A 25,378-nucleotide genomic window follows, 5' to 3' on the forward strand; every position below is an offset into this window, starting at 1 on the left:
TTGAGGAAAAATTTATGAAAATCGGTCAAAAACTGGCTTTGCATAAGGTTCATTATGGACCATTGATGTTACCTATATAGTAGAATATTGTTGTAAGAACTCGGGAAAAAATGAACAAATATAAAATTCAACGTTATAATATTGGTGTTCAGTTTTGGTGTATCTACCACAGTTCATGTGCTCCCCCCCCCAAAAAAAAAGTCCGTCAAGCCCCCTCCCTTTTTAGTTTTGTAGGATTGAAGCCCCCGCTCACATTAATGTTAATAATGTAAGCCTCCCCTGAAATTTTAATGGATTTCCGCCTATGGAAATAATTCACGTATAATTAACGGGCAGTATATAATATAGCTCTTTACAATATGTAGAAATACATTATATACTTACAACAAAAAATAAGACAACAGCCAAGCTACATATATAAATAATATAACATTTCGATATTATTTTACAAAGAGTGTTTACTGTAGGTACTATAGGTATAGAACCATGAACTATAATGGACAGCGAAATCCACTCCGTTCTGCCTTTAATGTTAGGCGATCGTATAACCATATAACTTAAAGTATAGTGAAGGAGCACTGCATAAGAAACTGTATACATTTCACTACTTTGTTTCTTTTCTCGCTCACCCTATATCATACCCCTGACTTCTCTCTCTAAGCGCTGTCCATTATAGTTAATTATAGGTCTATGATATTCTAGACTAAGTAATAATAATAATAATAATACAAAACTTCAATAATGTCTTGGCAATTGAATGTATAATAATAATAAAATATATAGACAACAAACACATCGTTTACATGGTTCATTATCCCGGTGCGGGATAATGTAGGACAATTTTAAACCGGTCTAGTTTTGCGAATTTGCGGACTAATAACACAAGTCGTGCTAAATAACAGTGTGCAAAACTGCTAAAAGCGTATAAAATCGACGTTAAAAATAGTCATAAAATCACTTTACGATTTCCACTTTCGATTTCAAACGAATGTCGATTGTCGAAAGTCGATAGTTTTGATACCAGGATTCCATCAATAAATCACTCGTCCTTGGCGGCTAATGTCACGAGCACGGTCTAATATACCTGCATGACGTCATCCAGGTACACATGCTAGGTTGCCTATTTAAAATGCCTTGTCATTGGGATCATAATACATAATATTGATAACGTTTAATAAAAAATACCATATTTGTTCATATATTATTTTGTTTAGACTTTAAAGACACTATAATAGCGATAGAAAAATCGTCACCCAAATAGTTGTCACCCGACCAATGGCTTAGCAAATATTTACCTTTTTTATCTCTGAACCTACGACGTCATTCCGGGGAATAATTATGTAAGTAGTTTCTTATGCATTTCCCCTAAATAAATAATCATCTTGGATTCCACAATGTCTATGTCGCATTAGATGGCTAATATAACGAGAGATAAACGTATTGACTTAATAGTTAGGTAGAAGTATTTATTTTTTCGATTTTCTACTGCAGCTATTCGTCTATTCAGGTATGTAAGTGACCATACTTGAAATTGGTACTTAGGAGATCAGAAGTAAAAAAATTCCTAGTAGTCTTCAAAAACTTCTTTTTAAAATTATTGCCAGTAAATACCTATTTTTTTGCTCGGTCATAAGACTTTACAAACATTGTTATACAAGACTCCTCATAAACTGTTAATAGAGTAATTAAATAAGAATGTTGAGTGAAAATCCACAATAATTTTTGAAATACTCAAAGTTCAAAATAATATTGCGCTTAGGAAAATGAATTAAAAATGTATGTTGTCATTCAAAAAACTTTTAAAAAATAAAAATTAGTCAAATTATAATTTTTACCAAAAATGCTATTTTGTAATGACTTAAAATTATGTAAAAATAATATTTTTATTAAAAACATTATGGTATTTTTTTGAAATATTGAGTGTCACGTTAAATGGATCACTCCGTATGACCGTATATATATATATATATATATATATATTATAATATATTACACACCTATATTATACAGCTACCTATTGTTGTATTTGTATACATTTTAATATTGTAAGTAGACTTTACATGGCAATTGTTTACATATGTGTACTATGAAATATGAACACTAATATAAACACATAATATTGCATAATATGATATTATAATAAATATTATATATGTCGTATGTACTCGCTGGCAATTTGAAGTTCTCGCAAATAAATCTACATAATAAGGTATAATGTACCTACCAACATACGAGTAATTTTCAAACGACATATTGCGTGTCAGGTCCCTATTGTCACAGTCGCGTTGTACCATAGGAGTACATTATAGTACCTACCTAGGCTATAGGGGAAAACAATAAAAAAAAAATAGAAAAACAAACAGTCGTGTGCACTATGCAATATATATCTTTATATTATAATATATAATAAAATACATATATGGTGATTTAATGTGCTTTCCCCCCTCCTAGTAATTGTACCCTGTATTATATGTTTATTTAATACTAGTTTTTGAAAATTATTTATAAATTTTATTTTATTTTAAAATACTAAAATTTGTTGTGTCGTATATTAATCTCCTAACTTACTCTTATTTCAGACACGATAGAAACTATTTATCCCAAAAATTAATGGTTAGAATTTTTATTTAAAAATGTATAGGTGTATCAACAATTTACAAATAAAAGTCATTTGCTTAACATATAACAATAAAAAAGAGATTATATCGAATAGTAAATGATATACCTTAAAATATCCAAATATTTATAAACAGAGGCGCCAAAATATATATTTACCTATGACAATTGTCACAGGTGATTTTTGTAGTTTGGGGGTCACCTTTGTTATTCTATAGTTATTTTATGAAAATTTGTTTAATAGACAACATAAAATTATACTTGGTGTATGGTAATGTAATTATAAGAAATAGGTGGGTGTCAACATTTTATGTGGAGGTGTCTAATGTCATAGGTAAAATGTTGGACTTCGGCGCCACTGTTTATAATAAATACCGTACGTACCTACTTATAAAATAAAAAGAGCCTATAGACTAAAATATAACATATACCTATTTATTTTATGTATTTTTATGAAACTAGGTACTTATCGTTTGAATTTCGATTAAGATGCGTCAACATTTACAATAAAAAAGGGTAGTTCTTGAATAAAAAAAATATGTTTATATCGCCACAGGATACTTATTAAACGCTAAAAAATTTAAGTTCCTTCTTGAAAATATGTATGTTGACATATAGGTACCTACACTATCTTATATATTATTTAAACATGCATAATATGTTTCCCCGTTCAATATCGAACATAATAGTAGAAGGTACCAAACTTGAAACTACCAACAATAACAAAGGATACGATAACGTATAGTACAAATAACAATGGTCAATGACTACAAAAACGTAGGTCACATTATCATATTATTCATATTTCATATCACACTATATATACCTATATACAAATAGGTAAGTCTCGTATTAATGTTTTATACGACACGAATGTCAAATCATGTGTTCCATCTATAGACTATAATATATGGAAATCTATAGTCTCTATTTATATAATATCTAATCAGTTGCGTATCCAGATTTTTTTTTTGGGAAGGGGGGTAAATTACTTTTTTCACAAATTTCAATAAAAGTTTTATTAATAGATTCATTGAGACTGAGGATATGTATAGATTATTTGTTCAACCCTTATAGGTCTAAGGGTGGCTCACACATGACTTTAGTTTTGACTCTCGTTGTTAACCATTGGTTACAGTCTACAGATTATAATTTATTAATACTATTATAATACAATTAGTAGAAATAAAGCATATAAACATTTTAAAAAAAAACAAATATTAAAATCGAATATTTTTATGATTTCCTTTTTTAATTCTAAATATATTTTTGATATAAGCACATAAAGACGAATACCAATCTTAACGAGATTGGATTTACTTCGGCTTTTAACATTTAAGTAGGTTTTCCTTAAATCTGTATCCTGCAATTTTTTTTAAGTTTACATAAAAAATATGTTGCGAACTAAAAAGTGGAAAATCATAAAATTAATCATTGTAATTGTGCTTCAAAGTTCAAACTTTGAATTAAGGCTTTTCAACTGAATCAAAACAGAAAACAATACAATCCATAATTTATTTATTTATTTACGGAGAAATAAACTCAAGTCAGGTAATATAGCTAGATTTGAGTTACAAGTGTTATAACTCATAAGTCATAACTATATTATAGTAGGTATATACATAGTACATACTAAAATATACAATATTGAATATACATATAAACATATTATAATGTAAGACCTATACCGACATACCGCGTGTCCGTGTAAACTGGGTAGGTACATTCTATAACTCAGTTACCTACCTACCTATATTATTCAGTACCCTATACATATTTTAGAATTCTGTCTTGCGAGGGATTTATGATCCAATATTCCAATAGTCTAGTTTCATGTCCCACAAACAAAATTAAAAAATATGTATAGGGTAGGAACCTACTGAGTAATATGGATACCTAATTTAATTATACAGTGTACCCTGTATTCGCGGAATCGCGCCATCGTGGTAAAAAAGTCTGGTTTATATATATAACAATAGCTGTTTTAAAAATGTATTTAAAAAAAAAGTTCAATCGTTATAATTACTTATAGTATCATTATTCATTAGCTATATAAAAAAAAAAATCAAAATTATTACTCATACAAAAAAATTATACATAATAATATATTATATAATGATTTCTCAGTTTAATAAAGTATTCCAAACATCATACTTTTAGTATAAAATATATTTTTTTAAAAAAATTCAATAATTATTGATTATAATTTTTATCTAGGTCTCGTTCTAATATTATGATTTCACAATTTAATTAACCATCATCATATAAAAATAATAGGTATATTTAAAAAATAATACAGTTAGTTACAACTTATCTACCGTTTTCGCGGACACACGGTATATAAATCGTATATTATGAATAAATACATAATACGTACCTATAATATATTTAGGTATATTATAAAAGTCGTAGGATTTACGGTTAAATAATATCCGACATACACGCAACATGCCACACATAGTGACATAGTTACGGTGAGGGGAATCCCTCCCTGACTTTTTTTACCATTGAAACCTAAAGTAATATAATATCTTCATATAGATGAGAAAGTATTGAGTATTATTTTAATACAAAAAAAAACACAGTGTATAGAACTCGGGAGTTGTGGTAGGTATACAAGGCTACAGGCTACAAATGTTTTGACGACGATGAGTGACATCAATAATACCAGTAGGGGCCAGTGGAGGCGAATAACATTTGAACAAATTGTTCTAAAATCCAACTCTTTTGGGTACAATTAATAGACACAACGTTACACGTTTGCACACAAAGAATCAGAGCCTCCTGTTTTTCATCGCTCCTGGGTATTTAACATTTTTCCGCCCTTGTAAATTTTTTTCACTCCATCCTTCACACACATCAAGGATTTATACATACGTAAATTATTTTCTTTTCTTTATATAAGTAATAATAAATAATAAACAAATTCGTCTTCAAGTCGAATAGTTGTCTCGTTTACCTACGCCAGCAAATTTTGACACTTGATATCAGATATATAACAGTTTACATACTATTTTGTTTTATGTATTATTAAATTAAAAATCACTGTAAAATACGAAAATACATAAAAATTGAATATAATAAAACATTAGGAAAAACGAAACAAATGTTGTATTTTTTAAAGTGAAGATTTTTTAATATAATTTAGCTCTACTTCAGATGATATATATTTTTCTAATTGACAGAGATAACGTCTTATACTTTATACGCTATAGCTCTGTAAATATATGCTATACGTCTATATCTACGCTGTAAATTGTTCATATAGATATTCATATGAACTTATGTAATTGTTGAATGATTTTTATATGATTATATTTATTTATTATTATGTTTAGGTACTTACACAAAGTAAAATACAAGATAAATTGTAATTTGTACATGACGTGTTCATTAAAAATAATAATTATTATGCCTGCGTAATTGTATAAATAGACATTGGATTTTTTTATCGGTCTTTTTTCGTTGGAATTTTTGGTAGAATACCGCCGATTCGACCTGTGATATACTTACATCAGATTGTAAGAATAACTAATGAGTTTGTTCAAATGGTAATAAACTAATATTTACTTAATAATAATGCGACGTCAATGGCCTAACCTTATTATTTTTTCTTATTAATTATCTGTAATACAATATAATTCTATGACGTGGGACGTTATACGTATTGGACCGCAGTGACGTCATTCAAAATACGTTTCAACTTTCAATAGAATCAGTTGTATTGGAGAATCTGACGCATTGACGCACGCCCCATCTGTAATCAGTGGTAACTGGCAAATCGTACTTCGTATTTATTCTTTAATAATTCTGAACATTGAATAGCGAATAATTTCCTATATATACTATGAATGGGTTGACGACTTTTTGACGTTACAATATGTTGTTTTTTGTTGTATTGACCTACTTATGAAATCAAAGGAAGACAAACATGCAATAAACTGTACATATTACATAGATATATTTGTCAGATGTCTTGATGAATTGATTTCTCACTTTCTAAGTCAAATCTGTCTAAATACGTGTACACACTACGAAACTACAAACTTCTCTTTCCAGCTTACCAAATAAATTTGTTTATTAACCAGTCAATAAACTTGCAATAAAAATTATTAAACATATTCACATGCCTAGTGATAGTCAATTGGACAATTTGTGTTGTAAATGTTAAGTTTACTTTTGTATTTAGGTAATTTTAATTGACATCACACTAGTATTGCACTGTCGCCTATAAATTATAAAAGTATTTATAATAAATGATAATATTAGTTGGGTAAAGATAAAGTTTTTAAAATAAAGTCTACAATGTTTTCAATATCATCATTAAGTTTAATATTTAGTTACTTACAACTACACACAAAATAGAATGGCCAATGGGCAATTTATGACCTGTGTAACGGTATCTTAAGATATAAATATTGTTATCATTAATACAAATTTAATGATTGATATAATACACCATATAAATTATAATAATTTAATACACAGTTATTAAAGACAAAAAACATATATTTTTATTATCACTTCAATATAACACTACACTTTTTATATGATGTTTATAATGGTTTTAAGTGTTTTAAATATTTAATTTAAAAAATATAAATTGACTAGCCAAACCACAAGCTTAGAATGATTGTGAATAATGTCTATTTAAAAATGTTCTAATTTTATTTAACAAAACACTATTAAATAGTACAAAAACATTCAAATCTTAAAATTTAGTATGCTTTCTCAATTCCAAACACATGATTAATAATTAAAAATAATTTGATTTAGTAAAACGTTTTAATATGTATAGAATTAAAATTAAATAATATTAAAATAATAACAAAACATTAGGGCGTGAGATACGCATTTAATTTATGTATCACAATAAAAATGGAAGGAACATAATGGGATTTAGCGAATATTTGGCAAAATAAATAGACTCAAAGTAAAACAAAAAAAAAAAAATGAGAAGTAATATTGAAAAATGGAAAGTTAAGTTGAAAGAAGACAACACATATATTAATACAACAAACAATTCATTCGGCTTTTGAAAGGCCGTTTTCAGTCAACAAGTTGTCACACTTTTTATAAAGAGACTGGAGTGGTACATGTAATAATTCGACCAACTCTGGAAAACGTGGCTCTGGAAAATTCAAATTAAATATAATTGACATAATAGATAAATTTTCTTTAGATAATTAGAACATTAAATATAACTGTAATCTGGTAATCAATTACTTTTCTATTCTAAACTTACCATTTTCTGGATTAATAATTCCATGTCTGATCAAAAAATCAATAATTACAGGGCAGCTAGTAGTCTTGAAGTCTGGAGATAAAATTCTGTTCACAGTTTCCTAAATGATTACTTTTCATTAGAGTGGATAATAGATAATAGATAATAAAATATATACAAAGTAAATACTAACACTCGCAGTCACCAATTCAAATTTTTCTACTTCGTTATCTTGATTACGAGGCACAAAATCTGGAGGTAATTCTAAGTCAAATACAAACTCTGTGTCAGGAAACAATCCTCGTTCACTCTCATAAAAGAAACTGAAACAAAAAGTATACTTATATTTAACAGAAAATATACATTAAAAAAATAGCTTACGACACAGTGCCAGCTGATTGCAAATTTTTCATAAGGTCTGCAGTCAATGATGCTTCTTCTTCTCCTTCTTTATGAGCAGTGTGTATAACACTGTTTCCAACCGATAAACCTCCAGCAACCATGTTATCCCATTTTCCAGGCCATGTCTGTTTAGTCAATGATCTCTGTTGAAGCCAAATACATAATCCTTTCTGTGGATGGTTCACATAACCATTTATGTCGACACCATAATTACAAATCCCAAATAGACCTAAAAATAAAATAAAATATACAATTAAGTATTAGGATACAAATTGTTCATTGTCTGGGACATTTACATGTAGCAGACCGATCCATTTTTAGCAACGGTTGATCAGCAAACATTGTCCGTACTTCATAACACTAAATTGAAATATATTTCATTAGTTGTATTCAGTCTAACACTATATCTTTTTATAAGAAATAATGAAAATACTAGGAAATACAAATTTTTTAGGTTGTTAAGATCATGCTAGTAAACACTAAATAAAACAAAACTGTTGTATCAATAAAACAAGCATTTATGTGTTAATACCTCATCCCTCCACCCTTTCAGCGTAACAAACAACTTTTTTTCTTTCATTTCTTTAAGTACAGACTCTATGTTTGCAGAACGTTCATCGTAATCCCTGAATGCTGGGTTCAGCGTGACACTATTCGGGTTGACAATAAACACATTCGGATAGCGGCTTAATTCTATTGTAACGGTAGCCTGGACCAACCCGACTTGAATGCCGTCCACGATGAATGCGCGGCATTCTTTTTTCTGTAATCCTGTGTGTTGACAGATGACGATTGTTAGTGGGTACGGTTTATAAAAAAAAGTAAATCACACAGTGGGTATATGGTTACGGGTAAACAATGTACACGGTGGGACACAATACAATACAACACACATATTATTATTATTATAATACGACAATCACTGGTACAGGGTATGAGTAGACACACGTACCGTTCAAGTAAAAGCTGTTGAACTTGTGCGCCAGTTTCAAGAACTTGGACATTGTGCGGTGGTGATGTGCATGTGCGGTAGGATCGTTCATCACCGAATGCGATATACGATGGTGGTATCACCGCCGCCTCCGCCGGTTCAATACGTCATCATCCGGCGACGGCGATGAAGCGACGGACCGTCCGTGAACCCGAATCCCGATTGAAGCGGTGGCGATATTGTGTTATGGCAAAATATCGAAACGGCGTCCGACGGGAGCGACACAGGTCATTCGCCGGTCGATGATAGACAAAACGAATTGTTGTTTAACGTCGGTGGCATTCGCGATTCACCGCGGACCGGGGCCGAGCGAAGAGAAATATTAGTAATATTAATTGAGAATGTCGCGTAACTGCGTAAGCATAGACAAGTATAATGTGCGTAAGTATTCGCGTTTGCAAACCCGATATTATATTTATTGTTAGGTGATAAGAATAAATAATATTCCGCTTGACGATGGACGAACGTTTACCAGGTAATCGATATACCAGGGGGTTGTAGGTACAATGGCGCGATACACTGAACTTTCAAAATTTACGCCGTTCGCTCACACGACTGCGGTGTAGTATCCATGATTATGGATCTTATAAAATCTGCGGTTGTGTCCAGCGATCCGGGAATGAAGTGAATATTGTTGAGTCATTAAATTGAACGAGTAATTTCCAACAGTTTGCATAATGTCATAATATTTCGTTCGACCGTTCCTCTTTTCCTGCCAGACCAGTGGCCCTTAGTGGTCCAGTGGTCCTTCAATATTTGACCTAGTTGTTTTTCCTATAATATGAATGTTGTTTTAGTGTTTGGCATTTGCGAATAGATATTCCACGAATCACATTAATATTTTACGCATAGTTACGTTATATTATTTCCAACGCTACTCCTCCACCACAAAAGCTCAAAGTCCGGTGATAAGTTCTAAGGGATGGGGTGACTTAGTCGAATTGAATAATAAAATGTATAAACATAATGATGACATCTGCTTGAGAACTAAACGCGAATTAAAGCGACGACGTAATTTATCTAACTCTAAATTATTTTTATGAAGCCGGGAAAGTCGTTCTGCTATAAATCAGGGTTTTCAGTGTACCTTCTCAATGAGTTGTGATGGATGCGTTGAGTTCAATAATAAATTATTCTACCTCTACGTAAAATGATTTTGAAAGGAGATAGTTTCAACCGCTAATTCCAAGTATATGTTTTAATAAGTCATTGTCATTTAATTTTCTATTAATACCAACGACAGGGGCGTAATTAAGGGGGGATAAGGGGATAGATATAGATATCCCTAGAGCCTTCATAATATTATATACTATATAATATACTTACCAATGTCCTTGAAAATTTAATATTTTGTGTGTAAAAAAATGTATATCCCCCCCAGGACAAATTCTTAATTACGCCACCTAATATACATACAGTATGTTGAATTAACTTTTGTTACAACATGGTGTATACTTGATATTTTATCATAATATATTATTTGTATTCACCTATAACTATTATAAGTTATAACTCAGTATTGACGACTGACGATGACGCATTGTATAATAATATAGTAATCACTTGTCACTAGAATAATGTAGGTACATCATAGACATAATAGAATTATGTCTATGAGGTACATGTCTGTGTCCGCGCATGTATACATTTTACAATAGTGACCTTTCTCGTTCATACATAATTTTATTATTTTTCATTTGATCAATTATATTTGTGTATTTAAATCCCAGTAGTCAAGTTTTAGACTAGTACATAATATTATATAACTTATAATCATTAGTACCTATTGTAATTCAATTACAAAAAATATACAAATTCCCCAATACAGCAGTGTCAAGGGCCGCCAGCAGGAAGATGCATTTTAAAAATATTTATAAACTTATGGACTAGTTTGTTTGGTTAAAATTGGCATGTGACAAACAACTGAAATAGAAAACCAGCTTACATTGCAGATTTGCAGATCACAAAGATGTCGGTAAAAGAACATGATATGATTAATTATCAATAGACCGTTTATAGGTACTGCGAGCACGATTTAAGATATACCGAAATACCTATATCTTAAATCATGGTACTGAGTATGAAGTCTATGGATTTATCATATTACAATATACCTATATAATATTATATCGTCTATGCCCTACGGCAATAGTCAATTGTCGACATTCATCGTTGAATAAAATGAGTAAAATAAGCCGACAATATAGACGGACAGTTCGTTAAGCTGTATAATATAAAATAATATTCTGTACTGAGTGCAGTGCTCGAATTGGGAATTATTAAGTAGAGGAGCTTAATCCAACAATTTATAAACTACGTTCCAAGTGCAAAATTGTTCAACGCAGACTCGTGGGGGGACTTCGCCCCCCACACCCCCATAACCAATCATAATTTTCAATACAACATTTCACCTTAGTTACACAATTTTCTACTCCTAATTTCCAAATATAAAATATTTAACTATCTATATCATGTGCCTATGTAACATGTAAGTGAATATGGATTTATATTTTATATTCATATTTTATTTTTCGAAATTTTTATTGATAGAGATAATACCTACCTACATATTTCGGTAGGAAATAAAAGATTTATAATTATCAGTGATAATATCTTAATAATTATTTGTGCTATAGACGCATACCTATGTCAATTGTGAACACTAGTTCACAGATATTTACAAACAATTAATGTCCAAATAAACTTTTATTAAAATTAAGAATGGATCTAAGTTATTGTCAAAGATAAACCTAATAATGATCTAAACTGTAATTATAGACAATATTGCGGAACAGTGCAGTAATGTACCTACCCTATACACTACGTTACAGCATATCTACGGGGTGTGATATGGCAGTCATACAGTGGCGTCATTTGAGGGGGGGGAGCAATTGGGGCACTTTCCCCAGTCTAGTATTTACATCAACCATTTTATCGGCACATTTAAAAATTATAAGAAGTCTTTATTAACTTCTAAGGCCATCGTCATAATTTTGATATCTGATAAAAAAAAACAAATTTGTCGTTTATTTATCTTTTAATAACTGCACATGATAACCTACCGGTCACTGACCGCTGTGTCCGAGTGGGGCAGATGGGCAGTGGTACTTTGCGATTGGCGGGCGCTCACAGCCTCACACATTTAGATTTTAGCATAGACCTTATACTAATATAAGGTCTATGGATTTTAGACACAACTACACATTTGCATGGCGTCTGGCACATTGCAAAGTACGTACTAAGCACAAGATGTGTGGTAGGTACTGTGTTATACGCATAGATACAATATTATGTCCATGGGGTGTATATGACATATAAGAATATTATTATAGTTTTAGAACAGTACAAACAGTGGCGTAGCCAGGAATTTTGTATGAGGGAGAGGGGCTAAGTATACAAATACAATATGTCTTTTATTTACACTTTTTATTTTTTTTATTAATCTTGATAAAATTCTAAGGTCAAAACAGTCAATGGGGGCTATAGCCCCTTGCCCCTATGACCCCCCCTGGATACACCACTGGAACTATTTAAGAGAGAAACTTTGTTTAAAATGTTCAATCATTAGCTATCTATATATAAACTAATAATTTTATAATTTTTCAACCAAAAATATTTTTCGTGTTTTTATAGAATTTTGTCTACATCTGAACTTTCAAACAAAAACTTTACTCGTGTATCTCTAATATTTTTGAACTACTGTTATAAAAACTTACGAGAAACCTTGCATTAAATTGATAAGCTTTTAGACACAGAGAACATTTTTTTTTGATATTTATAGAAAAGAAATTTAAAATTTCAATCGACTATAAACAACTCAAAAAGATTCAAAATATTTTAAAAGAAATATGTCTGTAGTATAAATATATATAATATTATATACATTGTCAGATAAAAATTTACTAGTATAGGAAAATGGTAAGCGCAACTAAAACTACATTATAATTAAGCTAAACATTTTACATTATAAGTAATTTTTTAAAAACTTTTTGTGTACATCTTTAAATTTAAGCATAATTCACAATAATTTTTTATGAGTCAAAATCACGAAATTTTGCAAATTATTTTAAGTTAGAAATTCCTAGAAATTGTCTTTTTATATCCAAGATTTTAAAATTGGATTCAAGATTCCATAGAAGTTTTTCTACTTTTAACCAAAAAAAAAAAAAAAATGCTTACTGGAAAGTCAAATTAGGTAACTAGTTATTAGCTTTTAAAGTTCGAATTTTTACGAATTCTACCAGCTGCAGTATTCACTCGATTTCTCTTAGAACAGGCTGTACTGAGTACAAATATTGATTATAATTGTATTTTCAGATGTATAAACTATTTATAATCAATGTGGTACAAATTACCAAAATGTAACCCACATCAAAATATCAGATAAGACATATTCGCTAAAATATATGACATAATATTATACCTATTGGCTATAATAATGTATAAATAAATAGCAAAGGTTGGGAAATACGAGTTAAAAAGTTAAAGTTAAGTTAAAAATTTAAGTTACTTTTAACTAAGATATACTATTAATGAGTTACTATTATTTTCATAAGTAATTCCTAACTTAACGAGTTAATTCCCCCCCCCCCCCCCCCCACACACACACACAAACTATGGCACTATGCTATGAGAATCTGAGTGAAAAAAATGTTGAGTCGGAAAATCAGTGAAAAATTGCCATATTATAATATAATCTATCAAAAACTGATATGACGCCACTGGGGTCATATCCCCCCTCCGGAGATCAAATTGTGTACAAGATAAATCATCATGTATATAATAATACTGAACGTCTATTTGAGATCTCTTCTCACACAATATAAAAACACTTCGCTTCGAGATCATAATGTGTTGAATATTATTTCTGCATCGACATTACGATTTACGGAACGTGCTAATTAGTGTCGCCTGTGCTAATCTTCCGCGGACGAGCTGTCGGCGGCCGATATCACATCATTCCCTAATCTACATTTATATTATATTACGACACAAATAAAATAATATAATAGGTAGGTAACGATTAATCATTAATGTTTCGTGCGTGTGAGTGTCTGTGCCGGTCGGCGGCGGAGTGGTACCATTGTCAAAATTCAAACTTTAATTAGGTACTTATTAAAAAAATTTGTGTCCACGTGTTTTTAATATTTTTCAACTGCTATTGTAGCAATATACCTATCAGGAACCTTGTATTAAATCATCATTTATCTAGGCAGACAAACTTACGAGGAATCTTATCATAGGCACATATAACGATTGGGATTTGGGGGGGGGGGGGCTAAAGTCTTACTTTGATAATATTGAATAAGATTAAAACAAAATGTAGGAAATGTTTAGGGGGCTATGGACATTTTTGGGAGGGCTTAGCCCCTAAAGGCCCCCCCTATTTGCGCCTATGAATCTTATTTAACATTTTCAAGTGTTTAAAAAGAAAAGTTTTTATGAATTTTTAAACCAAAATAATTTGCAAATTGTTGTTTTTTCCTAATTAAATTTGAATTTTAAATGCTTATATAAAAAAAATTGTGACTGGATTTTTAATATTTTTCAAATATCATTGTAACAATAGCATTATATTAGACATTAGAGCATTATATTAAACTTTCACGATTTTTTACCCAATAAATAAAATGTTATTGATATTTATGAGGAAAAAAAACTAAAAAATTTGAAAACTGACAAAATCTGTAATAACAGCTCAAAAAGTGTCAAAATATTTTGGTGTATAGTAAATTAAAATATTAACATTCAGTGAAATTTTCATGTATCTACAGTCTTTCGTTTTTAAATTACAATAAAATACAAAATCGCTACATGAGAAATCGAGTCAATATCCAATCTTGTAAAAATATGAACTTCAATAACGCTCATAAAAATTTAATTTGATTTGCTTGTAGACATTTTTTTTTTTTTTGATAAAGGTAGACAAACTTATGAGGAATCTTTTTTTATATTTTAAAATCTTTGACTTAAAAAAAAACATTTTTATGAATTCTTAACTTTATTATTATAAATTTGCGTTGGAAATTGAAAACATAGAAGTCAAATTTAAGCAACCCACAGAATGATAAATACCTATTATACTTGCATACCAAATGAATAATTTATATATTTTAACAATTAATGAAATAAATAAATATAATATATACAATATATAATTAGGATTATTGAAAATAGTTGTTATTGTTTTGTTTTACTTGGTTTGATCAATAAATGTTTTTGTTATTTGGTTTATTTTTTAAATAGTTTTATTTTAATATGATTGATACCAATAATAAACAAATTTCTCATTTTTTTTTATAAATTTGATTTTGAAGTAGAATATTTTTGTAAAATTGTATTTATGTATAAAATATATATCTATGATGTTAACAATGCTTTTAAATAAAAAAATAACTGATAATTCAATAATAATACAAACATCAACATTTTTAGAAAAATATTCTACTGAAATATAAAATGTATGTGTGACTTCCACATTAAAACAATTACTCTGTAAATGATAAATACATTTAATATTTATTAGATACACCCATAAAAAACATATTCAACTTTCTATAAAATATCTATTACTGGATAGATGATTAAATTATTATACAGATAAAATTAATTAATTAATGATAAGAAACCTTTGTTTTGTTTTAAACTATGATAGCTAACAATTTATTTGGTAAATGCTCAGTATGTATATAGTATTGGTATACTTATATACCTACGCTATTTTTAATTGTTATTAATATGGTTAAAACCGCAGTGGCTGAATAATGCATAATATACCTAGCAATATAATTTAAAATAATATGTTCCATACACATGTAAATAAATTATAGGCACAATAACAAATAAATTTAATATTTACTCGAACAATATTCAATAGTGTTTCATTAATTTATATATTAGATAAATATATATAAAAATGCGTTTTAAATATCTGTTTCATTTTCTGAACAACTATATGTATGTGTCTCGTCACTATTTTAATTTAATATGATTTACCATGATACCATACATACTATGGTACTGGTTTGTTATAGGTAGAGTGAAAACTTTATAACCCCACTACTCAGGTTTGTTATCCCCCTGCCATCCATAATAATAAATACATCGTATAAATATAAAATAATGACATAATGTTAAAAAATGTATTAAATGTTTAGGCTTTCCATAATACCCGAAATTCTTCTACATCTTTTAAAATTGTTTCAAATGGATCACTATTATTTAGTTTTGAACCATTTGTAAGTTAGTGTCAATTAATTTTCCCATTTGGCCGAACCCCACACTCTCAACATTTTGTGTGTGTGCTCCTGAGTTATGGACCACAAAATTGTATCATGATTGACTTGATTACGTTGAGATCTGTGTTATTGCAAATTAGAATTTATTACTTATTAAATTAATAATTACCAATAAATAAACTCAATATTTTTTGTATTTATTATTATGGATGGCGGGAAGAAACAAACATGAGTGGCAGGGCACAACGTTTCCACTCACCCCCGTCGGGGCTATAACAAACCAGTACCCATATTATATTATATTTCTATGAAATGTATATTTTTATTTATACCGTAATAATGCTTTTATAAAATTAAATAAGTTGTAATTTTAATTTAATTACATATAAATATAACTTATATTCATGAAAAAAATATACATTAAAACATAAAAAAAAAAAAATACAATTAATAAAGGTAAAACAAGCATGTTGATATGATAGCCTTAAATTTTTTTTTTTTACATAATTTTAATACAATACATTGATTGCAGTCTTATTTTTTTCTTTTCTCAGCAGTTGGAAATTCAGTCATACCTTTTCCGCCTAAGCCACAGGTGCCAATGCCAACTCGTCCATTAACATTATCAGGAGAGGCAAATATGCTTTTTTTTGGTATGCCTTTTTTCACACCCTAAAGATATGGAAATAAAATATATATGTATTAATGTAAAAGTAAACTAAATAATATTTCATTATTTTTTAAACACTATACAGTTTTACAAAAAAAAAATTTCTTGTAAATATTGCCTATACAAGGGGATTCTTTAGTCATTAAAAACTCATTATTTCTAAAAGCATAAATGTTTTTAAAAATACATTTTCAAATCGTAACAAAACAACGTTTTTATTAAAAAATTAAATTTTTAAATATTATTTATCCTTACAATTTTTTAAGTTGTAAGTTAAGATGAGCGGAGTAGTAGATAAACATTTTGCGGAGTAACCCCATACCACTCCACTCCGCTCATCTACACTTTAAATTATTATAACTTATAAACTACTAGCTCTAAATTCAATTTTTATGTATCAAAATACTTAGAAAAATATTCTACTTTGGAATATGAAGTTAAAACTGTCGTCATTCAAAAATATAAAAAACTTGAAAAATTATAAGAATAAAAAATATTTTAAAATATAATTTTTTAGTAAAAATGTTCTTTTAAATGACTTGAAACTATGTAAAATAATATTTTCAAAAACATTTACACATTTTTAAAGTAATGAATGTTCAATGATAAAAGTATCATCCCGTAAATAGTGTAACTTCCATATTACGAAGTCTCTTGGAGCATAAAAAAAAAATTGTATTATATTGAATTTTGTTAGAATAGAAGAGTTAAATTTGGTTCTGAAAAATATTTTGTTTAACAGAAATATTTGTAAAATTAAGTTTGTTATATGGAAGTTTCACTGTTATATTTATTCTTATTACCCTCTGCCTATAATATAACTTAACTATATTATCCGTGCCAATTCCTGAAACTTCCACAGTTATTATTACATTTAGGTAATCAAAATTAATAAAAATTTAACTTAGCAAATATTAATATATTATAATACCTATTATTGTAATAATTTTCAAAATTATTAATTAGAAGAAGTTATTTATGAAAGGGCAGTTACAGTTATATAATAACTTTATAATATTCTGGCAACATGTATTACTTATTATACAATAAAATTAAATACTGAATAACCCATATTTTATAATGCCTATAATAAATGTACCTGTATCATGTACTTTTGTATAAAAAAATTTATTTAAAAATTTATTGTTATAAATTATAATATATATGTTATAAACCTATATATTAATAAATGGATTCAAAAGTAAAAATTGACCTTTGAGACCAAGAAATAACATTAAAAATAATAATTAATTATCATTGTTTTATTAAAATGTAGAAGAAAATATATATTATTAAAAGACGTGATTATATGATTCATATCACAGTGGTTAATGAAATGGGGTATTCAATAATCACAATAATTTATTTCAGTTATCAGTCATTAACATTTTATAAAAATTATGATTTTATTACTTTCTTATTATATTTATAAAAATTATAAAAACACACAAATTAAGCAATCACTCGATTTTTAGAACGGTAAAAAATGTTAATTAGTTTACTTTACTTGTAAAATTTCACATGGTAAATTCACTACTCTTGTCACTAATTTTATTATAATTTATGGTTTCTGAGAAGAATAAATTTTAAGATAATGCAAAATATTAAACAGTTGGTGTCAGATTATATAGATTTTAATAACACAAGATTAAAAACATTTTAAACCAGAAGAAAGTTCAAGAATTAAAAAAAAAAAACATATTAAAAATAAAAATAAAATTTTTTTCTAATCTGTAATAAATTATGATTATATTTTATGAGAATACAATTTACTTTAATATACATTGTTGAAGTTAACATTTTGTAATTTTAACATAATACTATAATGTGTATTGTTTTGTAATATTTTTAGCTACATTTCAGTTGTTAGGTATGACTATCGGTAATTCATATTATGACCTAGCCTTGAAATTTTATACATTTATTTATTTATAAACAATTTTTCTGTGCAAACATTTATATTAAATATAATATAATTGTATCTCTTAAGATCTGACTATAAACTGTATCATAATAATTTTTATAAGATTATTTTAACTTGGTTTATAAACAATTTATTTTAGGTTTTGGTAAATTTATTCTATCAATCAAGATTATACTAAGTAGAAACTTATAAATATCTAATATATCTTACTTTAGTAGCAAATGCTAGCCATTTATTTTTTTCTACTTCACGTTCCTCTTCTAATTGTTTAAACCTCTGCTGTTTAGCAAGTTTTCTTTTCTTCTGATATTCTCTATACTTGGCTACTGGTTGTTTCCTATTAACATACAAAAATAATTTTAAAAATTAAAAAAATTAAAATGTTTAAATGTTAAAATGTTTTACTTGTGTTTCATTTCATTAGGATGAGTTCTAGGTAAATCTTTAATAAAATCTAGTGTTGTTACTGCAGCGGCTTTTTGTCCATCAATTAAAACTGCCACCGCTTCTCCATCAATAGTCTCAATAGTACCTTCATAAAATTTACCATCATCCGCTAGCTGAGCCAAACATCTGTCCCCTGATTTCCATTCCCCTTTCGTCTTTGCAACAGATGGTAGTATATCAGGTTGATAAGATGATTCTTTTTTTGTTTGAACTAAGATAAATACAAAGTATGTTAACAATATAATCATCCTATTAATTTACGTTTTACTATTATACATACCAACTTCTTTTTTTGGCTGAGTTTGCGTTCTTACAAGTTCAGCAGTTAATTCAATAACTTCTTCTAAATCGGTTTTTAATTTCATGAGTTCTGGGTCATCGGGACTATTTGTCAATGCAGCTTCTACCTACAAGTAGAATAAAATATCAGCAACGCAAATATTACTTTCACGTAAGCATTTTCCCCAAAGTAAACTAATTAGGGCCTATAACAAAAGTGTATTGAATTGATACAATTTATTATATACTATGGTCAATAGACCATAGCTTTGCCAGACAAACCTTACCGGTGCGTACAAACGATTACATCCGGATGTAGAATGTTCAACATGGCTGAGTCCTAAAAATTCCGACAATCTTTTAAAAATCTTTTCTATAATCTCAACCAGGAGTACTTTTATTTAAATACAGACCATGGTTGTTTGTTTTTACAGTAACCAATCAGTTGGTGAATAAATATCAGCTACAACTGTTCCAACTGCTGGTGCCAGGTGAATTGGGTATAATGCAGGTAAAGCAAATCTGAAGACTTTTATGAACAGCAATTTTTCTCTACAATTTTATAAACCGGGAGAAATTATAAATTATATTTTAATTAGTTGTTTGCCTAATTGTAATACCTTGATACTTTGGATGATGCCGATGTAAGATACAGATGATGCTAATAATGTTTCCCATTGCTGCATCTATTTATTATTAAAAAAAATATATTTATGGTGAAGGACTTTCACTAAAAAATGTTCCTTTTTATTTTAATTAAAACTGCAAAAATTGTGTTCTTTTTAAAATTTGAACTCCAATGAGTGGGGCTTTTATTTAATATCAAAAATAAGTAAATAATTACTTACATTTTTTTAATAGGCACTAATATGTCCGATATTAATGTGATTATGGCATTAAAAAATTAATTTAAAATAGAAATTGGAAAACTGAATGTTCAATTAAAATTTTTGATTATAACAATAATTATAAGTAGTTATATAATAGACATTTCAAAAGTTACAGCATTATCTTCATGAGCTATAATCTAAGCAAATACCTACTTGAAATAGTTAATTGTATTAGTGAGTAGAAAAATATAGGTAACTAGGTACTGCATACTACACTTATTTGTTATATTTGTAATTCATTATATTATTTAAATTTAATTGTATCATATCAGTTTCGCCCAATGGCAAATAAATGGGCATTATCAAAACATTTTATTTTGACCTAATTCTTAATTTCTATTAGGTACTTTTAAATTCAAAATTATTGTTTGCTTACATTTATTAATATAAATTGTTGTATTAGCTCAAGATCATCATGTTATACTCAATGAAAGCGGAAAAAACATTTAAATATATACTTAAGGAGCTTACTGAAAATATACTATGTTTATGTTTTAAAAATGATGGTTAATATTATAAAATAGTCACTAAAAATAAATTCTATAGGTGCCTAAGAAATATTCAATAATAGGTATATTTAAATTATGTTAGCATTAAATATAAATACCAACAAACATCTTTAATACTAGAATTATATGTTTATTTTTAAAATTGTATAACATATTGTAAACATAACGATCATAAACTAATTTACTGATACAGGGATATTTTAAATTTTACTATATTTGTAGAATAAACTGATTACCTACCTAATTTAAATATTATATAACACTAATATTTCACGTTTGATCTATAATATATTTTCTAATGTTTTAGTAAATTAAAAGATAAAAGTAAACAATTTTTGCATATCAAAAATGTGTAACTCTGTCAGGAGAGTTGGTCATTTATTTTTGTAATTTTAGTTATTTATTTTCTGCTATTTTAATGGGCCTTACATTTAGTTTTAAGTTGTATTGTAGTTTCAAGTTTTAATTTTTAGAAAAGGCTATTCTTATTAGGAAATCTTATTCTATTTTAACTTAAGTTATAATAGGTATGGCAGATAATATGTTATGAATAAAAATACAATTAAATGATTGAAGTGGGTACCAGCAAATAACATTTTAAATTCCAGAAGGTACTTCAAGCTGATTGCTGATTCTGTTGATATTTATGTGAATACTGTAAATAAATTAAGCCGGGTTCATAGCTACGATTTTAGTCTTGTCCAAAAGTTGAGCTCGGCCCAACTCTGGAAATTTCAACTTAGATCAAGGTTAGTGAATGATAAAACGATTACAACTGCCAATCAGAATGCAATAAAAGGCTCTTGACACGTAGTTGTGAACCCAGCTCAAAATCAAATGGATTTTGATTCTCATAATTAGATGGTTTGTTAATCAATGCGATATGTGAAACAAGCGCACAACATCCAGATGGTTTTTTTATTTTATGAACGTATGACAAAAAATACCTGTTACGTAGTTACATTGAATAACAAAATCATAGATTTCATACATTTATATTTTATACCGTCTGTGACGGCATTGTAACATTATGCAAATAGTGAGAAATAATTACCTGCTGCAGTTGCAATTTGTAATTGATTAGCTCGTCCGCCATTGATAGCAGTCGTGTAGTTCGAGAACGTGCAAATTTATTATGCAAACAATGACGTTGTAGCTGCCAAAACCGTACGTTTAGGTGGATATCTTTTGGGATATATAAATATATTATATATGAACTCGTATATGAATCTGTGCGTATGTTTAGCAATACAAACCGTGACCAAGGCGTTTGATCTATCACCACTGACGAGTGTTAAAATAAAAATAACGTTACTGTCGTAAGACGCGGTTGATACTCGATCGTGATTAATCGCTTTATGATTACAAATCACAATAATTTATGAATACCGAATGGTCACTGGCCAGCTGCAGCTGCTGCGACGTAAAAAATAAAATTTAATTATAAATACGTAATGAGTAATTAATAACAACAATCGTCGAGATTCGGGTGGCAGAACGTCTACCACTGAGCGTCTGAGCACAAGTTACAACTCCCGAAGTTCCAACCAGACGGCAGTACAAGTTAGGACAGTACGTAAAGGGAATACGGAAAACCGTGTAAACTCATACAAGTACAGTATCATTGCCAGGCGACGCATTAATAATCATAATATTATAGGAGTGAAGGTGGAAACGAACAGGAATGCTCTGTAGAAAACCAATATTCACTATCACTACGCACTATCCACACGTGACGTCACGTTACCGCCAAATATCTTATCAATATAAAATTCAAATATTATTGTATTAATATTATTATATTAATTCAATTATTAATGTTTATGTATAACCACTATAACCCCACAGATATATAAAAATACTTAAGCATTTTAAATTTTTATACATCTATGTGTATAACACGGACGTAAAGACATAGATATATACAACAACTAGATAGCCGTCTTTAAACTACAGTTGTGACCAATGTTGAAATCGGCCGCCGTCTATAAAGCAGGCAATGTTTACATTTATTTTACATTAATTATTTATATACATATATATTTATCTATACATATATACTATGATAATATTATTTTGTAAACATTGCCTTGCTTTGTAAATGGCGGCCGACTTCCTTGACAAGAAGGAGACGTCTATCTAGTTGTTGTATATATCTATGCGTAAAGACCGTATAATAATCATTTTATTAAAATTCTATTTACTCATGATTTCAAATATTATTAAGATGGAGTCCAAGCCGCACTTATTTTCTCCGTCTTACACACGTACGATGTTGTAACACGGGCAATAAGTTGTTCAATAATCCATATAAAAATCTCAAAAAAATTTTGCAGTTGGCCATCTATATAACAATCGATGTTTACTTATCAAAATTATAACTATATAACCTTTTGAAAAAAAAAATCAAATGTGTTTTTGATATCACTTACTTTTAGATTCTGAGTGGAACGGTGAATGTATTTTTATTTGAGTACAGATTTTTAATTATATTATGTTTGGTTGCAGTTATTTTGATATACACCAAAAGTAGTGTAGTTTTTTTTTTACACTAACTAGTCAGTATTTTTTCTAATACTTAAGTATTTACAAAAATATTGAAGGGGTACAAATGTAGCAGTCACCTTTTGTGATACACTGTTGCATCTATTTTATTTTAAGTTATTTAAATGATATTATTTTAAATCATATCATGTTATACATGTATAATAATTTAAGAGTAAAAAGTTAAGTAACTATTTATTATTTGAGATAATCTGTTTACCAAAGTTATGTTTTATTTAATAATGTAACTGTTATATTTTATATGTTTTATAATAATATAAAAAAGTAAAAAACATGTAACATATTTTTTTTTCTATATTTAAATTTATTCAACAACATGTGGAAATAAAGATTCAATACACACATATTTTGAAAGGCGAATCAAAGTGTAAACGAATCAAAAAATTCTAAATTTTGGCAGCAACAAATAATTTTATGAAAACTGTTACAATTGTACCCAGTCCCCCTACCACTAAATATTTCAGTTCGATAACCTTGTATTGAAATTGGGTTTTCGCTGAATGACAGATAGTACTTGAATACATATTTTCAGATAAATTTCAAGTTTTTAACACTTTCGATACGCGCATGCGCGATACAACTTACTTTTTTTTATATGGTATCATCATTTTTTTTTGCATATTCGGATAGAGTATAATTTTCTTAATGTATAAAAAGTTTTTTTCCAATTACGAAATTAGCATATGAAATTTAACGATGAAATTTAATATTTAGGTACGAGTAATTTGTTTTTGACGAAATTTAAACTAAATTCAACTTATTATTACTTATTAAAATTCAATATTGTTAAATACCTGTTTGCACAGAGATAAGTTAGTAAAAATAACTTTGACAACATTTGCCAATTAAGATAGTATAATTCCTGTTCGTTATACATTTATTACCCTTAAATATTTCATATGTCATTTTGTAATTAGAAAAAAACTTTTTTGCATAAATTGTTTAGAAAAAAATACTCTAATTGAATATGTAAAAACTTTTTTTTTTTTAGAAAAACCATTTATTAAATTTAATAAAAATAAACATTTTAAACATTTTGATGTTATAACAATGGTATACCATTTTAAAAAAAACATGCTGTGTCGAAAGTGTTAAAATTTTTAAATTTATCTGAAAACGTGTATTTAAGTACCTACAGTTATTCGTTTTTTAATTACAATAAAATAGGGTAATCGTAACATGACAAATCAAGTGAATATCAAATGTTGTGAAAATATGAATTTCAAACGCTCATAAAAATTTAATCTGACTTTCTTGTATACATTTTTTTTTTTTTTTGAAAAAGGTAGACAAACTTATGAGGAATCTTGTTTTACATTTTCAAATCTTAGATTCAAAAAGAAAATTTTTCATGAATTTCCAACTCAAAATAATTTGCAAATTTTCGTCATTTTTAGGTATTTTGTCAATATTTAAACTTAAGATGCTTATAAAAAAAATTGCGACTGGATTTTTAATTTTTTTCATTTGCCTTTGAAACGATATACTAGGAGCCTCCTATTATATTCTCAAGCTTTTTTAACCAACAAATAAAATTTTATTGTTATTTATAGAAAAAAAATTTAAAAAACGCGTGTGTCTCAATCGACCCTCAGAAGATGTGAAAACATAAATATGAGCTTA

The 25,378-nt window shown here is 28.2% G+C and overlaps 2 protein-coding genes across 3 annotated transcripts; both read right to left on the reverse strand.

The window, feature by feature from the left end:
• Positions 1 to 6,924: 6,924 nt before the first annotated feature.
• Positions 6,925 to 9,650, reverse strand: LOC100164623 (uncharacterized protein YJR142W). Its single transcript, XM_008181154.3, has 7 exons — positions 9,195 to 9,650; positions 8,775 to 9,013; positions 8,539 to 8,602; positions 8,222 to 8,471; positions 8,034 to 8,163; positions 7,862 to 7,961; positions 6,925 to 7,747 (listed from the first exon to the last, which is right to left on the reverse strand). The coding sequence occupies exons 1-7, from the start codon at positions 9,283 to 9,285 to the stop codon at positions 7,641 to 7,643; spliced, it is 981 nt and encodes a 326-aa protein (XP_008179376.1). The 5' UTR covers positions 9,286 to 9,650; the 3' UTR covers positions 6,925 to 7,640.
• A 6,077-nt stretch (positions 9,651 to 15,727) lies between these two features.
• Positions 15,728 to 22,775, reverse strand: LOC100162543 (survival of motor neuron-related-splicing factor 30). 2 transcript variants are annotated; one of them, XM_008181152.3, is made up of 8 exons: positions 22,245 to 22,775; positions 20,412 to 20,477; positions 20,205 to 20,343; positions 20,079 to 20,131; positions 19,793 to 19,919; positions 19,471 to 19,723; positions 19,276 to 19,402; positions 15,728 to 17,143 (listed from the first exon to the last, which is right to left on the reverse strand). In XM_008181152.3, the coding sequence occupies exons 5-8, from the start codon at positions 19,875 to 19,877 to the stop codon at positions 17,006 to 17,008; spliced, it is 603 nt and encodes a 200-aa protein (XP_008179374.1). In that variant the 5' UTR covers positions 19,878 to 19,919; positions 20,079 to 20,131; positions 20,205 to 20,343; positions 20,412 to 20,477; positions 22,245 to 22,775; the 3' UTR covers positions 15,728 to 17,005. The 2 variants fall into 2 exon arrangements, with proteins under 2 accessions (XP_008179374.1, XP_001952116.1); XM_001952081.5 differs by lacking the exons at positions 20,079 to 20,131; positions 20,205 to 20,343; positions 20,412 to 20,477 and having other exon boundaries at positions 22,245 to 22,375; positions 22,447 to 22,775.
• Between the last annotated feature and the right edge of the window lie 2,603 nt (positions 22,776 to 25,378).

This window comes from Acyrthosiphon pisum, chromosome A3 (assembly GCF_005508785.2).
Source record: "Acyrthosiphon pisum isolate AL4f chromosome A3, pea_aphid_22Mar2018_4r6ur, whole genome shotgun sequence".
Classification (NCBI taxonomy): domain Eukaryota; kingdom Metazoa; phylum Arthropoda; class Insecta; order Hemiptera; family Aphididae; genus Acyrthosiphon; species Acyrthosiphon pisum.

What these genes read in the sequence shown, in the direction of transcription:
- LOC100162543 (XM_001952081.5), bottom strand. Translation starts at nt 22,286, where the DNA reads ATGGCGGACGAGCTAATCAATTACAAATTGCAACTGCAGCAG. An exon ending in CCTAATGAAATGAAACACAA is followed by an intron (nt 19,403 to 19,470) that starts GTAAAACATTTT and finishes GTATGTTAATAG; the next exon opens with GAAACAACCAGTAGCCAAGT. An exon ending in GGCTAGCATTTGCTACTAAA is followed by an intron (nt 17,144 to 19,275) that starts GTAAGATATATT and finishes CCATATCTTTAG; the next exon opens with GGTGTGAAAAAAGGCATACC.
- LOC100164623 (XM_008181154.3), bottom strand. Translation starts at nt 9,285, where the DNA reads ATGAACGATCCTACCGCACATGCACATCACCACCGCACAATGTCCAAG. An exon ending in TGAAAGGGTGGAGGGATGAG is followed by an intron (nt 8,603 to 8,774) that starts GTATTAACACAT and finishes ATTTCAATTTAG; the next exon opens with TGTTATGAAGTACGGACAAT. An exon ending in CAATCAGCTGGCACTGTGTC is followed by an intron (nt 8,164 to 8,221) that starts GTAAGCTATTTT and finishes TTTTTGTTTCAG; the next exon opens with TTTCTTTTATGAGAGTGAAC.